Genomic DNA, 16,984 nt, shown 5'->3' with positions numbered 1-16,984 from the left:
CCGTCAAGGTTGATAACAAGATCTCGTGATACAGAAGTGCGACTAGAAAAAAAAAAGTCGAAGCAAGGCAACCACGCAAGAAGGGTTCTCCGGTCTAACACAAAAGTCACAGAATAAGGAGGCACCAAAGCGAAGGAACTCTTAAAATGAGCGTCATACTGAGGAGTCAGCAGTCTTTGCTTCCATGAGGAAGCCGCAGTTTTGTCAATCCGATCGTTTTATGGGTATCGCATGCCTTGCCGGAAACCACATCATAAAGGACAGGCAGAGACGGGAGTGACAGAGCAGACACACAACATGCCAGCTCTGATTATAAATCTGCAACCCGAAGCAAGACAGCTTCCGTAATTATAGCGATTTACATTCATCACTCAGTACATGGCATTTCCATGAGATTTCATGTTCATTTGATCCCCTAGCACCTCTGTGATGCAGAGTAGTCCATGATGAAGCAACTGAGGCACGTCACCCACGTACACTAATCTCAAAAGTATTTTGTTAGTCAAGGGGAGAAGGGCCTGTGTAGGCCTGTGACAAATCTCAGACTGGAGTCTACATTCGCTTCAACAACTGTGTACCACAACAAAAAGATTCCTAACAAGATATACTCCTTACCCTCAAGGAGATTGTTAATGGGGCAGTGATACGATCTGTCCTGGCTCCTCCTTCAGAACATCTTACTGTCTCTTTGTGCCTCAGTTCACCTGTAAAAAGCCATAAGACCAGTCCCTTCCAGTGCAAAGCTGAAGTAGAGCAAACTTACAGATCCTTGAAAAAAGTTTTTTTTTTTTTTAAGATTTTATTTTTGGGGCTCCTGGGTGGCTCAGTTGATTGAGCGTCCGACTGCGGTTCAGGTCACGATCTCACGGTTCGTGAGTTTGAGCCCCGCGTCGGGCTCTGTGCTGACAGCTCGGGACCTGGAGCCCACTTCGGATTCTGTGTCTCCCTCTCTCTCTGCTTCTCCCCTGCTCACACTCTGTCTCTCTCTCAAAAATAAATAAAGATTTAAAAATTTTTTTAAAAGATTTTACTTTTAAGTAGCCTCTACACCCAATGTGGGGCTTGAACTCACAACCCTGAGATCAAGAGTCACACGCTCTACTGACGGAGTCAGCCAGGTGCCCCAAAGAGTATTTGTTTTATATAAAAATATCTTACAGTTCTCGAACTGGAAGCTCTTTAGAGGTCATCTAGTCCCACTCATCTTCCCTGCTGTCCCCACCTGCCACCTTCCTACACTAAAGGTCCACAGGCGAAATGTCGGTGCTCCTATACAGGAAGCACCAGGAAGGCAGAGGCCACGTTTGTCTTGTCCATCTTTGACGCCCAGAGCGTAGCATCTGGCATGCAGGAGGCAATCAGGAAGTGTTTTTTGAATGAACATAAGAGTGGCTTGCCCAACATTTCCAGTAGCAGACTGGTGGCAATGCCAAAGACTCTGGAACAGAAGGTTAAAATCGGTTAAGAGCTGAGATGAACTCCCATCTGTCCAAACCCAGGAAGCCTCTTTTGTTCAATAGGCATCGTGGTCGCACATTTCTATTCGTCCTATTCAACAAAGAGCAAATGAAGAGTAGTGCAGAATACTCCGAGGCTCTGTGAAATATATTTACCTTATATCAATTTAGTCTACAATCTTGGAGGGGTCACTGTCTCTAGTTAGACTTTTTTAGTGAAAGTTTGAGGGCATGGAGCTGAATGCAAAACGATGAAATTCCTTTATTTATCTATCGGAAAAGATGACTGCCTAACGTTTTCAAGCCAAGTACTTGGTTATAAGGTTAATAATTATAACACAGTGACAATTATGGAATTAGGAGAGACCGTGGAATACAGTATTCAACCACTTTGTTAGGTTAACAAGGAAAATTAATAAAAGGATATTAAAGCTGTCACCACGCCAGTAGCGGCACCCATTGCGAAAGATCCACTGAAGATCCCAAGGAAAATCCCAATGGACTTGAACATGGCTGTGACATCAAAGGTGTGGCTGTTGTCTCCGGCTGGCTGGTATGCCACTATTGAGCTACAAAAGAGTGACTGTTTTTACTTCCAGAAGCAGGTTTTACTTTAAAAACAATGTAAAAAAAAATAAAAATAAAAATAAATAAATAAATAAATAAATAAATAAATAAATACATACATACATACATACATCATCTGGTGTAGCAGAGCTTGAAAGATGAAATTGGGGTCAGGGTGGGGGGTGTGGGGGAGAGGACAAAAACTTTCTATTCGAATTGCCAAAACAAGGACAAAAGGTTACCAAAATGCCCTGTGGTGGATGCAACTAGCAAGAAAACTCCGCTTTTATGTAAATGACATTTTCAGGGGACAGAATGTTTTACGGTCCTCTATATGAAGTTGCACCAAGGCTTTTCCTCCAGTGACAACATTCTGTGCAGCACTATTCTTTCAGGACTCTGTTTAAGACTTACTAGCACTCAGTGCCTACAAGCCCTGACACACTAATGTGAAGAAACTAATGAAAAATTCCACTTATTTCCAGCAGAGGGATAAGAATATAAAGAATACTGCTCAATACTGTTCAGTACTCAACCAGGTCACATTTTGTTTTCCCTGTCGACTTTTAGAATACCAGAATGGGCCCTATGCCTAACATCCATTCACTCACTGAAATGGACTTTTACAGGCAAATGGGCCTGAAAGTCCATCCAAGGAATTTGAATCCACTTGACCGTACTTTTAGCTTGCCCAGCTGGATCTTCACCTCAAACTTCTGAAAGAAAAGTCATTCTGCAAGAAGCTAAGACAGACAATTACAGGAGACGCTCTCCATCTTGAACCTACAGTCCAAACCTGGTCTAAAAATGCTTCTTTTTAGAACAGTCGCCCAACAGAAATGGCGGAGAAAATCACTGTTGCCAGCAGGTGTCTGGCGAGAGTACCTACCATTACTAAATCAGTTCTCATCTCAGTTAATTGAGGTCCGAGGGTTTTTATAAAAAGTCTAGACTCAAAGATATCATATAAGTCATGTCAAAGAGACGAAGGAGAAAAAACACATTCCTAGGAATATATAATGAATTCTCCCTGTGGTTACTGCAGTGTGTGTGTGTGTGTGTGTGTGTGTGTGTGTGTGTGTGTGTGTGTTTTAAGGTTCAAGGCTGAAAAGTGGGCTTGCTACACCATGTATACCAAGTTCTTCTCATGCCTCCCCAGTTAGGTTAAAAAATTATTATTTTAATAAATAACAAATGGCTTCTAATGTCATGCTATCTTGCCCATACATAAAGGGCCTCACCACCATAAATGAGATTTGACCACACAAGAACAGGAAAATGTAGCAGCTGGCTGGAGAAAAGAATCTTGCTGCTACAATCTTCTTTCTCCCTGGTGACAGCTTTCAAAATGCTGGCTGGAACAAAAAAAAAATATCTACGCCATGCCTCCTAAGACTGCTTTCCCTGGATTCGTTCATGTAAACTCAAGACTCACACTAGTCATGATTTTGTTCTTTAATCACTAAAATATACAGGAACACATGAAAGCATGGTGGGCTGAGAACACACGAGAGGCTTATTTTTTCTTGTCAAACACTGGCCTCTGGATTGATATCCTAGCTCATCTCTTCCACAAATATTACTTTATCTTGAGGCAGCCATATTTTTATACTTTAAAATGTTTTAAAATGTTTATTCATTTTTGAGAGAGACACACAGAGAGAGACAGAGTGTGAGCAGGGGAGGGGCAGAGAGAGAGGGAGACACAGAATCCGAAACAGGCTCTAGGCTCTGAGCTGTCAGCACGGAGCCCGATGCAGGGCTCGAACCCATGAACCGTGAGATCATGACCTGAGCCCAAGTGGGATGCTCAACCGACTGAACCACCCAGGCGCCCCTATAAATACTTTTGTTAATCCTAAAAGTAATACAATGTACAATTGAGGGGGAAAAATCATTCCTTCGTTCTACTGCCCTGACAGAGCTGTCTTATTTGCCTTCTCTATTTCTTTCCCCTCTACTTGTTACATGTGTGCTATTTCATGTTTAGTTGTAATTATAGGGAATATATGGTTTTTAATTCTGCTTCTTCATCCGACAATGACATAAACTATTAGTCTCTCTAACCATGGTTTTTAAGACTTCAAAAATGGTCCAGATGGATGTAACAATTTGTTTAACCATTTCCCCACTGTTAGATATTTAAAAGTTGCTTCTAATATTTTTGCTACTCTAAACAAAAATGTGAAAGAGCATATTTACACTTTTTACAAATTTTGGACTATTTTCTTGTGCTACATTCCTGGACACTACATTACTATACCTGTGGCTCCTTTTACATGTTGTGCAACTTTCAAAGTAGATCTGTTTTTAGAGGGAAATAGGACCACCTCTCTCAATGTTTTACTGGTCATATCCATTGGCCTAGAAATTCTACTTCTTTTTTAAAAAAATTTTTAAAGTTTATTTATCCTGAGTGGGGAAGGAGCAGATAGAATCCCAAGCAGGCTCCACACCATCAGCACAGAGCCTGATGAGGGGCTTGAACTCACAAACCGCAAGATCATGACCCGAGCCAAAACCAAGAGTCAGATACTTAACCGACTGAGCCACCCAGGCGCCCCTAGAAATTCTACTTCTAAAAAATATCCTACAGAAATATCCATAATGATTCATAGAAATTTACACATAAATATGTTCACTGCAGTGCCATTCACAATAACGTATCAGAAAACACCACACATTAATAGGGGATAGGAGAGGTAAATTTGTGGTGTATACATACAATAGGATAATAGAAGTTATTAATGTAGTAAAATGTCCAAATGAGAAAAGCAAGTTATAGAAGAATATGTTTAGTGCTATGCTTTTTTAAAAAATTATTAACATATTTATATGCATTTTATTATTCTAAAGGAAAAGTCTGGATGAAAACTAACAGTGGTTATTTCTGAGAGCTGAAATTTCAGGAATTTTCTCCATTCTAAGTCAAATACTTTGAAATTTTTGTTACAAACGTATTAATTTTATTATCATAAATAATGACAAAAGATAGAATACAAAAGAGTAGGTGATACTAATTTCAATGTTAACAATGTAAAAGTGATCTTGGTTAGAACACCAGGGTTTCTCAGTCCCGGCACTATTGATATTTGGGGCCAGAGAATTATCTGCTGGGTGGTGAATGCTGTCCCGTGTATTGAAGGATACTGAGCAGCATCCCTGGCCTCCACCCACTAGATGGTTTGGAGTAAAGGCAACTGTTTACAGGGCTAGGTATTTGCTTAGTAGGAGTGGATTGGCAGGATTGAATTCCTCAGAGGTTTACACTCATTCACCTGCAAACACTTCTAATAACATGCATAGTAATTTCTATAAGTAGATTAAAATATTGCTCATTTCAATAACTGTCCTTAAAAAGTGTATTATTTGGCACTTCTGAAAATTAACAAATGTTTCTGCAATGCTTATGTTAAAGAAGAGAAATACAACTTGAACTACAACGAGAGATTGCTCAATCATCAAATTGGCAAAAATACAAAAGTTTGACAAATATTCTGTTGGTGAAGCTATGAGGAAACACGCACTCCCATAATTCAATGGTTAAAGTACAAAATGGCATAATCTCTTTGACGGGCGATTTAGCAATGTCTAACAAAAATACAAATGTATAGGGGCGCCTGGGTGGCTCAGTCAGTTGAGCGTCTGACTTTGGCTCAGGTCATAATCTCGCAGTTTGTGAGTTCAAGCCCCGTGTCGAGCTCTGTGCTGACAGCTCAGAGCCTGGAGCCTGCTTCGGATTCTGTGTCTCCTCCTCTCTCTGCCCCTTCCCCACTCATGCTCTGTCTCTCAAAAATAAATAACGTTAAAAAAAAATTTTAAAAAAATTACAAATGTATTTACCATTTAACATGCTAATCTCACTTCTGGAAAATTATCCCACTAATATACCTCTGTCCGTATAAAACAGGTGAGTTCAAGGTTAATCACTGCAGCATTGCTTGGGATAGCAAAGGACTGAAAACTCTTAAGTTTCCAGCAATAGGAGACTGATTAAATAAACTATAATACAGTTCATAGTATAGTACATAGAATGAGTAAACCCTCTGTATTGATTTGGAAAGATCTCCAGGATATAGTTGCATGAGAGAAAGCTAGGTATAGAACATATTTATCCTGCTTTTAAAATAAGAACTAAGAGGCAAATAAAAATATTTATTCATCTGTGTATTTGCATTTGTATAAGACACAGGAAGACGCACAAGAAATTAATAAAAAAGGTTACATATCAGGGGCTGGGGGGACAGGTGGAGGAGAACAGGAGTAAAAATGTGACTTTTCTATGTCACCTCTCTATATGGTTTTGATTTTTGAACCACGTAAATATATTATCTGTTCCAAAATTTAATTTAAAGAGAAACATTCATATTATAATGTTAAAAAAAAGAGTAAAAAATTATATACACGCCATAATCACAACTGTGTAAAAATAGCATGGATACAAAACAAAAATAAAAGGCAATGTACCCTGAATCTTTATAGTAACTGTCTTTAGGTGTGAGGAGGACATATCATTTTTTCTTCCTTTTTCTTCCTGGAGTTTTCCATGTTGTCTGTAAGTATGTATTTCTTTAAGAGGAAACAAAAGCCTCATTGTTTCAAATGTCTGCATTCATAATGCACTTTATTCAATAAGTAACTTGTGGTTCCTAGTACCCTGACATTGAATATACAGAATATAGTAAGAAAAAAGAACACTTACGAAGACAGCACTATGGCAACGGCGTCATTGAGGACACTCTCCCCAAAAAGAAGTGCGTAGAGTTCAACATCCACTTGAAGCTCGTGGAATATGGCAAGGACAGTCACTAGCAAGTAGAAAGGGTCAGAGGAATATTCAGATATTACAAATATGACATAGTCGTCTCCACACGTGATTATGATGGTTACTTAGAAATTCATCTCTACCTCTTAGGATCCAATCCCCATAAACATTCTCTTATCATATTAAAGATTAGGTAAGTTCATGTCGATACTTCTCTCTTCCCTAATTGTGTACCTGCAACATCTCCTTTATCTTACAAAGAGCTGAAATTAGCTTGGAGGACTGAGTTGACCTACATGTGTCATGCAAATGCTAATATTCTTGTCTTGTATATTTCTTTTCCATAAAGAATATATACAAAATTTCTTACAGACCAGGAAATCATTAATCTTTGATGAAGAAGGGTATTATGAAAAGCATCTCTTCCTGCAAATTTCCTTTTTTTCTTTGGAGACTTACAACTCATTTCTATTTGGCTTGCAAATTTCAAGCACACTGGGTTAGCCAAGACAGTAGGAAGTGAAAGGCACAAGTTTGGTATTGGTTGAGATAAAATTTATGACCAGAGTTATAGCTTCTATATTTAATAAGACGCCAATGATCAGACGATTACAGCTTGAGAAGATAAAAAAAATCCTTCTTCTAGGCAACAATTCTATGAGAATTCTTAGAAAATCAGATGAGACTGAAGTTGCATTATAACTTTGATTGCTGAGTCACATACAGCTCACTCCCTGGACAAACCCGAGCACACATGAAAGAATATTATAACCAGAGATGGGATAGCTCTTTCAAATGCCAACCAACAAAACAGGAAACTTCCATTTTAAAAGATGTAGTTTCTACTGCAAAGCATTTCATCTGGAATATATGGAGATAAAAGCTTACCAAGGGGAGGAGGGCAAAAGCAGTGCTGAAGAATTTTGAGAAGAGGATTTACAGCTCACCCTTCTAACAAGTATACAATTATAAAATAACAGAATTATTATAGGGGCAAATGCCTATATAACTCAGAAGAGATGTAACTGTCCAACTTAATATAAGCAAAACAGTTTCGCTAGAGCCACTCCGGCAATATTTTGTAACCAAAACAAAACCGGAAGACTGAAGTAACGGAGCTAGTCCACTTGACTCAGATTTCTCACAGACATTGCAGTCGAGGACCTTGCTTCCAAGCAAAAGGACCCAGAAAAGAGAGACCACTGGCTCCTTGCAAAAACCATCCTATTTTCACACTGATAATGCGTGCAGCTCTAAACAGTAAGGTGGCAGCCTTCATTGTCTTTAAGGGAGCAATTTGATTTTCAGTTTTAAAAATGTTAGGGGCGCCTGGGTGGCGCAGTCGGTTGAGCGTCCGACTCCAGCCAGGTCACGATCTCGCGGTCCGGGAGTTCGAGCCCCGCGTCAGGCTCTGGGCTGACGGCTCGGAGCCTGGAGCCTGTTTCCGATTCTGTGTCTCCCTCTCTCTCTGCCCCTCCCCCGTTCATGCTCTGTCTCTCTCTGTCCCAAAAATAAATAAACGTTGAAAAAAAAAATTAAAAAAAAAATGTTAAACTACACAAACGCCTCTCTAAAATGCCCTCTGAGCTTTATAAAATCATCTCATATAGAGAACATATTTTCCTACTTCCTGTAATATAATTCCCTGTGTTATCAGTTAACACAGGAATTCAGAGTTAACCTTAAGATCATACCTTGAATTGTACTGGATGACAATTAAAGTAGATCAGTAAATGAACAAGGGCAAAAAGTAAAACAGAACAAACCTCTGCCAAGGTTCTAAAGCCTAGTAAAAGAAACCCTGCATCCTGAGTTCAAAAACTGCAGTCTACATTCCCATTGCTACGTCTTCAGCCTGCATATTCTCTAAATTTTTAATATTTATTTTTGAGAGACAGAGTGTGAGCGGGGGATGGGGGGAGAGGGAAACACAGAATCCGTTGCAGGCTCCAGGCTCTGAACCGTCAGCACAGAGCCCGACGCCAAGCTCGAACTCACAAACCGTAAGATCATGACCTGAGCCAAAGTCGGACGCTTAACCGACTGAGACACCCAGGTGCCCCCAGTGTGCATATTCTCTAGATTCCTAATGTGAATGTAGCTGTGAGGCTCACCAGTACTGTATCACAAAAGCTACAAACTAACTCTATAGAACTACATTCATTCTCCAGCTGTGCTCATATCAAAACTATTTAATAGCTGTAAAACCAATCCTTTAATGTACAGTAAGGCCCACCAATGATGCCAAATCACGCTTATAGAGGCACAACTGCCTTCTTTTTTTAATACATATTTATAAATATTTTTATTTTTTTATTTTAGAGAGATAGAGCAAGTGTGCAAGTGGGAGAGAGGGGCAGAGGGAGGGAGGGAGGGAGGGAGAGGGAGAAAGAGAGAGAAAGAGAGAGAGAGAGAGAGAGAGAGAGAGAGAGAGAATCTTGAGCAGGCTCCATGGTCAGCATGGAGCCCAATGTAGGGCTCAATCCCATGACTCTAGGATCATGAGCTGAGCTGAAATCAAGAGTAGGGCCCTCAACTGACTAAACTACCCAGGTACCCCACACAACTGCCTTCTAACAATCATTTAAAAACTGGTTTTCTTACTCTTAAATGCAGATAGTTGAATATAAACATTAGATTTTTAAGGAAATGGTTTCCAGAAGCTTGAAAGAATATACTATTATTACCCATTTTAACTAATCTAGTTCATAGTCACCAAATACCCAATTACTAAAGATAGAACCAACCTGAATTTCTGAAGCAAAGGCCTTAGAGCCCTCATCTAAATAGCATCAAACTGTGGACCACTAATGAGCAAAAGTAATAAAATAAAATAAAAACAAAATGTATGTTTAAGCCAAAAGGGCCCATACATTTTGTTTTTTCCTCCACAGTTGGAAAGTATAATACTATGGGAATTTATGAATTCTACACCTAAAGGAAGGATCACACACACACCGTTTTGCTGCCAAAACATGGTACCATAAGTACTTAAGAACTTAAGCTCCCCTCTCGTGGACACATACCTGGGTCAGTTGCTGATACAATGGCACCAAACAGCAGACAGTCTGTAAAGTAAAAATCTCCCGCAAGCTGTCCGGTCACTTTCATCAGTGTGACACAGCCATACATTATTGACCTGGTCAATAAACACATTTCTACTTTAGAGAAAACAGTAACTGTTACAGAAGTTAGAATATCCTAAGAAGATGGGTCTACTGTAGTACTCGGTGACTAATCGCAAATTTAACTCATGTCATTTAAATATGGTAATACCTTGGCCTTAAGGGAAATTCGAACAACTTGATATCTATGTGAATACATTTTACTGAAAAAGGTCCTTAGACACACTCAGGAACAATACCGCAAAAATTGAATATGCATTATTTAAAAAGTATAATTTGAAGGATAAAAAATGTTTTAACCTTCAAGTACTTACCCAATTACAAAACAAGAAATTGCTGTTCCAAGAAAAGCATATGCTAGGATAGACCCAAGGTTTCGAAAGAAATGTCTCTGATAAAAAAAAAAAAGTTATAGTGCGTTAGAATACTTACCAATTATTTGAAAAAGAAAAGGCTTTCTATTCTAGTCTGCTTTGCTAATATTAAATGCATTATTCATTAAAGGAAATAAGTAAGAGAAAGAATTTTTGTGCAGGCATAAATTTCAGCAGGGAGAGAAGGGAGGGAAATCTGGAAAGAACTGCCTATTTCTGAAGTGACAAAGATGAAAAAGCCCATGGAGGTTAAGGTCGTTTAAAGTATATGAAATACAAAAGCACTTACTCTTTTCAGACTATATCCTGCATAAAATATGATAGGAGGAAGCAATATGTTGAAAAATACTTCTGGATCAAAGGTAACCTGTTAAAATAAAGAGTTCTTTTAGATGAATTCCCTTAGGAGACCTCGTATTACATTATCAAATTATCAAAAAGAAAAAAGATTTAATTTTAAACTGGTGAAAGGCAAGAATATTACTGTGGTAACTGCAAAATATTTCATATAGGATAGCTGTTGTTCTATTTCTCAACCAAACGACAAGGAGACAGTGTCGGAGCAATCTGTTAAGTCCTATCTGTGGAAAGCGTGTTACAATACACGCATTAGGGGCACCTGGGTGGCTCAGTAGGTTAAGCTTCCGACTTCAGCTCACATCAGGATCTCACAGTTCGTGGGTTTGAGTCCCACGTCGGGCTCTGTGCCTGGAGAGCCTGGAGCCTGCTTCAGATTCTGTGTCTTCCTCTCTCTCTCTGCCCCTCCCCCACTCATGCTCTGTCGCTCTCTCGCTCAAGAATAAATAAACATTAAAAAATACTATGACATGGGAATGCAAGCTGGTGCAGCCACTCTGGAACACAGGATGGAGGTTCCTCACAAAACTAAAAATAGAACTATCCTACAACCCAGCAGTTGCACGACTAGGCATTCATCCACGGGATACAGGTGTGCTGTTTTGAAGGGACACATGCACCCCATTGTTTATGGCAGCACTATCAACAGTAGCCAAAGTATGGAAAGAACCCAAATGTCCATCGATGGATGAATGGATACAGAAGATGTGGTATATATATTTATACAATGGAGTATTACTCGGCAATCAAAAATAAGGAAATCTTGCCCTTTGCAACGACGTGGATGGAACTGGAGGGTATTATGCTAAGTGAAATTAGTCAGAGAAAGACAAAAATCACATGACTTCACTCATATGAAGACTTTAAGAGACAAAACAGATGAACAGAAGGGAAGGGAAACAAAAATAATATAAAAACAGGGAGGGGGACACAACAGAAGAGGCTCATAAATATGGAGAACAAACAGAGGGTCGCTGGAGGGGTTGTGGGAGGGGGGATGGGGTAAATGGGTAAGGGGCACTAAGGAATCTACTCCTGAAATCATTGTTGCACTATATGCTAATCTGGATGTAAATTTTAAAAAAATAAAAAATGTTAAAAAAAATACTATGACATTAAAGATCTTAAAAACGAGGGGGGGGGGCGCCTGGGTAGCTCAGTGTGTTGTGTCCAACTTTGGCTCAGGTCATGGTCTCACGGCTGGTGAGTTCAAGCCCCGCGTCAGGCTCTGTGCTGACAGCTCGGAGCCTGGAGCCTGCTTTGGATTCTGTGTGTGTGTCTCTCTCTGTCCCTCCCCTGCTCACATTCTGTCTGTCTCTGTCTCAAGAATAAACATTTAAAAAATCTTTAAAATGGGAAAAAAAAACCATGAACATATCTTTGCTTTAAATAAAAGAGACCTCAAACTGGTAACAAAATTTGGGGGTATGGCATTATTGCTGGCAAGAAGAAACAGACTTCTTACATAGGGAACATCCCTAAAAATATATAGCATAATATTACAGTTAAAATACTTCTGTGTGACTAAGATTTCTAGTCCTGACAGCCTATTTCTTTTAATATCTATTCCCTATAATAATACAGGCACCCCTTTCTGTTCATGAGGCTACGGTAGGATCTGACATGAACAGAAAGCAGCTACACACATAGCCCATGCTAAAATTTTATTTACTAGAACTTTTAAGGAACTGAAATTTTCCACAGGTGGAAAGAACTCTTGCTGCAAAGTAAATGAAGTTCGTATGAAATTTTAAAAAGCATTAAAGATGGTCAGGACCACAACCAAGTAGCTATGAGAGCCAAGTCCTGCCCATGCAGAAGACAGAAATGGAGGCAAATGGCCAAGGGTGGGCGGAAAAAAAGAGACATGCGCGATGAAGCCCTTAGAAGCTTCACGGGAGGGGGGACTATGATGGGGACAGGAGAAAGCAGCTCCAGGAATGTCTGGGAGCCAGTAAGACTGCAACACAGCCTCCTACATAAAGCTTTATACACAGCATGGTACAATAACTGATACTCAGAATGGGGACCCTGAAGTTGTGCCAGATTATGAATCAAAGAAAGATTAAATTGTCCTCAGTATAGAATACAATCAAAGCAAGAAAGAATTCAGAGAAATATTAATGGAATATTTTAGGTATTACTCAATGTGCTGATGTACGATAAAACTCTAAAGACCATCTGCAAATTGAAAGAAATGCTTATGAATTCTGCTCAAGTCAATACTGGTCACCATTTATTACAATTATAAACATCATGCAGTGAAACAAAAAGGATTACAGTACTTAGCCTCAATCAGAAAATGAAATGTACAGATGTCCATTTCCTTAGCATTACGTTTGTTAATTGAGATCTTTCTCCATTTTAAAAGACAGATGATTTCAAACATCATTAAAAATTCATTATAAATTTTTCTCCTGAATCATTTTGCTGCTAGTTACATATACACTTTTTTAAAAAATCCCAATAGTCCCTTTAACTGAGAACTTACCTTTCTAAGCATTTCATTATCTTGCACGTTATTGAGTTCATGTGAACTGATCTCTCCTTTAAGTGTATATTCATAAAATTTCCCACTAACATTTACCAATAAGGTAGTTGGGCTTGACTGCACTTCACAGCTCAGGGTCACATTATTTACATCGCTTGGGACATGAATGCCATATCGAAGCACAAGGCCCACCAAAAGACCTGGAAATAATAAAAGAACCATATAAGCTCTTCTCTAGGACAAAGACTACTTCTTTTATACCCCATACATACCTTTGGGTTGAGAGCAAAAGAACTCTTATGATAGTCCCCTGTGCTTCAGAACCAATTTTTAGGCTGAACGCAGTTATATTTTAAAGTATTACTCAATTCACAAATCTGAGTCCAATATTCATATACTACAGTGGGACAAGAGGGAAAAACATTCCCTAGGGTACAGCATATATCACTGCCTTTCTAAGTCAACAAGAAGTGATGACGAATGTAACACAATGAAAAAACACCTTCAAATTACCTGCACACAGAATATGCTCTAAGGTGTCCCAAACGGACAGTGTGATCATGTTAGAAATATGTTTACCACCTCCCCCTCCATCCGCCTATTCACAAGACTGTTAAACAAAACACAACATTTCTCAAGTTATTGAGAAATAACTCAACCCTACAGTACCGGGTTGGCCAAACCATACACACTTAACAAATTGGAACGTCAATAATATTTGTGGATCGATCCAGTTCTTCTACCACTAAAAGGTCAGATTGCAATTTTAAAACATGTGCTTTAAAATCAAAACACGGAATAGAAGTTCTCAGCCTGGCACTATGACATCAAGATATTGCTAGAATTGTTCTTGGATCATCATATTGGTATTCAAGTGTGCACAAACAAAATCTATGTTGATCAAACTATTTAATAATGGCTTTACTGAGATGTAATCCACATACCATAAAGTTTACCCTTTTAAACCACACAATTCAGTGGCTTTTAGTATATTCACAAAGTTGTATACTGATCACCACCATCCAATTCCAAAACATTTTCACTGCTCCAAAAAGAAACCCCATACCTATTAGCAGTCATTTCCACTCCCCTCAACTCCTAGGCCCCGGCAATCACTAATCTGTTTCCCTATATATAGATTTGCCTATCCTGGACATTTCATACAAATAGAATCCTATAATATGCGACTTTGTAGGTCTGCCTTCTTTACTTAGCATCATGTTTTTAAGGTTTATCCATGTTGTAGCATGTATCAGAACTTCATTCCTTTTTATGGTCAAGTAATACTTTATTGTATAGATATACTTCAACTGCAAACTGAACTCAAACTTCTGGATCTTTGCTTAACTCCAAGATGTACAGCACACCAGTATCACATTTTACCTCCCTGTTGCCTTTCACACTAACTTGCCAACCATCCTTTTAATATATACAAACAGAGTATTGTGCTGAGAAGGTCCCCAGGGTTCAGAGATGAAAACAAGGTCCCTCCTCCAAGTAGCCCTCAGTCCAGTTAGCAAAACAGACAAAATAAACAATTACAGCACAAGGTGTTTTACAAGGTGTTATAAAAACAGAAAAGAGGTACCTAACCAAGCCTGAGGAAGTGGGACAATAGGGAAGCCTTTCCAAAGATGTCACCTAAGCAAGGAAACAAGTAAAAGAGGTTTTCCAGGTAGGAGGCACAGTAGTACACATCCAGTCACAGAAGAGCGAGAGAACACAGCCCATTCAGGGAATCACACGTAGCTCAGTATGGCTGGGTTATAAAGTGGCAGAGCTAAGGTGTAAAAGATCGGCAAGAGCTGAGTCATAAAAGACCTTGCAAGTTGGAGAAGAGAGTTTAGACTATATCTCGAAAACGAAAGGAAGTCATAGAAGGGTTATAAATAAACAGGGGCTTGACATCAGATTTCTATTTTAGAAAGAGATGGTTGGTCTAGACTACGGAGGTTCAAAGAGGCCAGAGAGAAGGCCACTGCAGTCATTCAGGCACTAAGAGCTTAGGGCTTAATCTAAGAGAGCAGAAAAAGGGACAGAGAAAGATTTTTAGAAGGTATTATCCTTTAGAAGGATTCAGTGACTGAGTAGACCAGGAGGAAGGGAGACTGGGAGAAAGACTGGGAGCCAAACTGACTTGGCAACTAGGTGGGTAAGCTGGCCTGAGCGACCAGACAGGTAGCAACAGGGCCATTCTGTGAGAAAGGGAAAAGATTCACAGGGGAAAACGTACAGTTCTGTTTTGGACATGCTGAGTTTGATGTACCTGTGACACATGCACAGTGGAGTATGTGGGATCTGAAGCTCAAGGAAGTACGGGGTCTCAAGTGGAGATGGCTGAAGTCAGGTGCCTTTGAGATTACCTGGGGAGCAAATAAAATGGGAAGAGGACTATGGATATACGCCGAGAGCTTTATCCCAACATTTAATAGCCAACATGAAGAAGCTGGTAGAGGAGGGGCAACTGATGGAGGCATCTAAGAAGGAAAAGCAACAGGAGTAGGAAGAAGAGAGGAGGGAGTGATGTAGTCAATGCTGCAGCAAAGTCAAGGAAGACAGGTGTTAAAAAGTGTCCATTGGGTTTGGCAACAAGGAGCTTCCAGGTGACCTTGGTAAGGGCAGTTTCAGTGGAGTGGTAGGGGCAAAAGTCAGACCAGAGTGGGAAGTGATGAAATGGGGGCAGAGGAGAAGAGCTAAGAAGTGGGGAGGGAGGAGAGATGAGGGATTCTCCGAGGCAAATTACAGTCATGCGTTTTTTAAAGTGAGCAGCAATGAATAACTACTACACATTACGATGATCTCAACCTTTTAAAAAGTTTTAACAAAGTTTCAGATTGAAAATAAGTGAAAGAGAAAATATTTTCAGGCCATATATCTGATAAGGGACTAATATCCAAAATACATAAAGAACTCACATAGCTCAATAGCAAAAAAAAAAAAAAAAAAAAAAATATCTGATTAAAAAGTGGCCAGAAGATCTGAACATTTTTCCAAAGAAGACATAGAGATAGCCAACAGGTACATGAAAGCATGCTCAACATCATTAAGCATCAGGGAAATGGGGAAATGCAAATTAAAGCCATGACGAGATCACCTCATACCTGTTACAATGGCTAAGATCAAAAAGACGATAAATAATAAAAAGTGTTGGCAAGGATGTGAAGAAAAGGGAGCCCTTGTGCACTGTTGGTGGGATTGTAAATTGGTGTAGCCACTATGAAAACTAGTATGGAGATTCCTCAAAAAATTAAAAATAAAACTCCCATATGATCTAGTAATTCTACTTTGGGGTATTTATCAGAGGTAAACAAAAGCACTACTCAAAAAGATAATATGCACCCCCATGTTCACTGCAGCATCATCTACAATAGGCAAGATATGGAAATAACCTAAATGGCCATCAATGGATGAATGGAGAAAGAAAATGCGGTATGTATACACACACACACACACACACACACACACACACACACACACACACACTGGAATATTATTCAGCCATAAAAAAGAATGAAATCTTGCCATTTACAACAATATGGATGGACCCTGAAGAGGTTCACTTATGCTAAGTGAAATAAATCATACAGAGAAAGACAAATACCATTATGATACCTCTTATATGTGGAATCAAAAAACAAAACAAAACAAAACCAAGCTCATGGATACAGAGAACAGACTGGTGGTTGCCAGAGACAGGAGGTGGGGTGGGAGGTGCAAGAAATGAGTGAAGTATACACTTATTTAAAAATTTAAAAAATGAGCCTGAGTGGCTCAGTCAGTTAAGCATCCAACTGGATTTCGGCTCAGGTCATGATCTCATGGCTTGGGAGTTCAAGCCTCATGTCTGG

The 16,984-nt window shown here is 39.4% G+C and overlaps 1 protein-coding gene across 5 annotated transcripts in view; it reads right to left on the bottom strand.

Annotated features, from left to right (window-relative positions):
- Nucleotides 1-16,984, bottom strand: part of SLC9A6 (solute carrier family 9 member A6) — a 63,473-nt gene that overhangs the window by 31,064 nt on the left and 15,425 nt on the right. For 4 of the 5 annotated variants that reach the window (XM_040468605.1, XM_040468604.1, XM_040468601.1 and 1 more), the window contains 6 exons: nucleotides 13,137-13,336; nucleotides 10,578-10,655; nucleotides 10,229-10,305; nucleotides 9,816-9,928; nucleotides 6,727-6,832; nucleotides 1,885-2,026 (listed from right to left, as the gene is read on the bottom strand). In XM_040468605.1, the coding sequence (XP_040324539.1) occupies nucleotides 1,885-2,026; nucleotides 6,727-6,832; nucleotides 9,816-9,928; nucleotides 10,229-10,305; nucleotides 10,578-10,655; nucleotides 13,137-13,336 (716 nt within the window). Of the gene's footprint in view, nucleotides 1-1,884; nucleotides 2,027-6,726; nucleotides 6,833-9,815; nucleotides 9,929-10,228; nucleotides 10,306-10,577; nucleotides 10,656-13,136; nucleotides 13,337-15,402; nucleotides 15,629-16,984 lie in introns of those variants that run through there. The other variant, XM_040468603.1, reaches the window with a different exon arrangement.

Source organism: Herpailurus yagouaroundi, unplaced genomic scaffold (assembly GCF_014898765.1).
Source record: "Herpailurus yagouaroundi ecotype Mexico unplaced genomic scaffold, PumYag 67702, whole genome shotgun sequence".
Classification (NCBI taxonomy): domain Eukaryota; kingdom Metazoa; phylum Chordata; class Mammalia; order Carnivora; family Felidae; genus Herpailurus; species Herpailurus yagouaroundi.
Note: the sequence above shows the minus strand (reverse complement) of the source record. Positions and strands in the feature narration are given on the sequence as shown.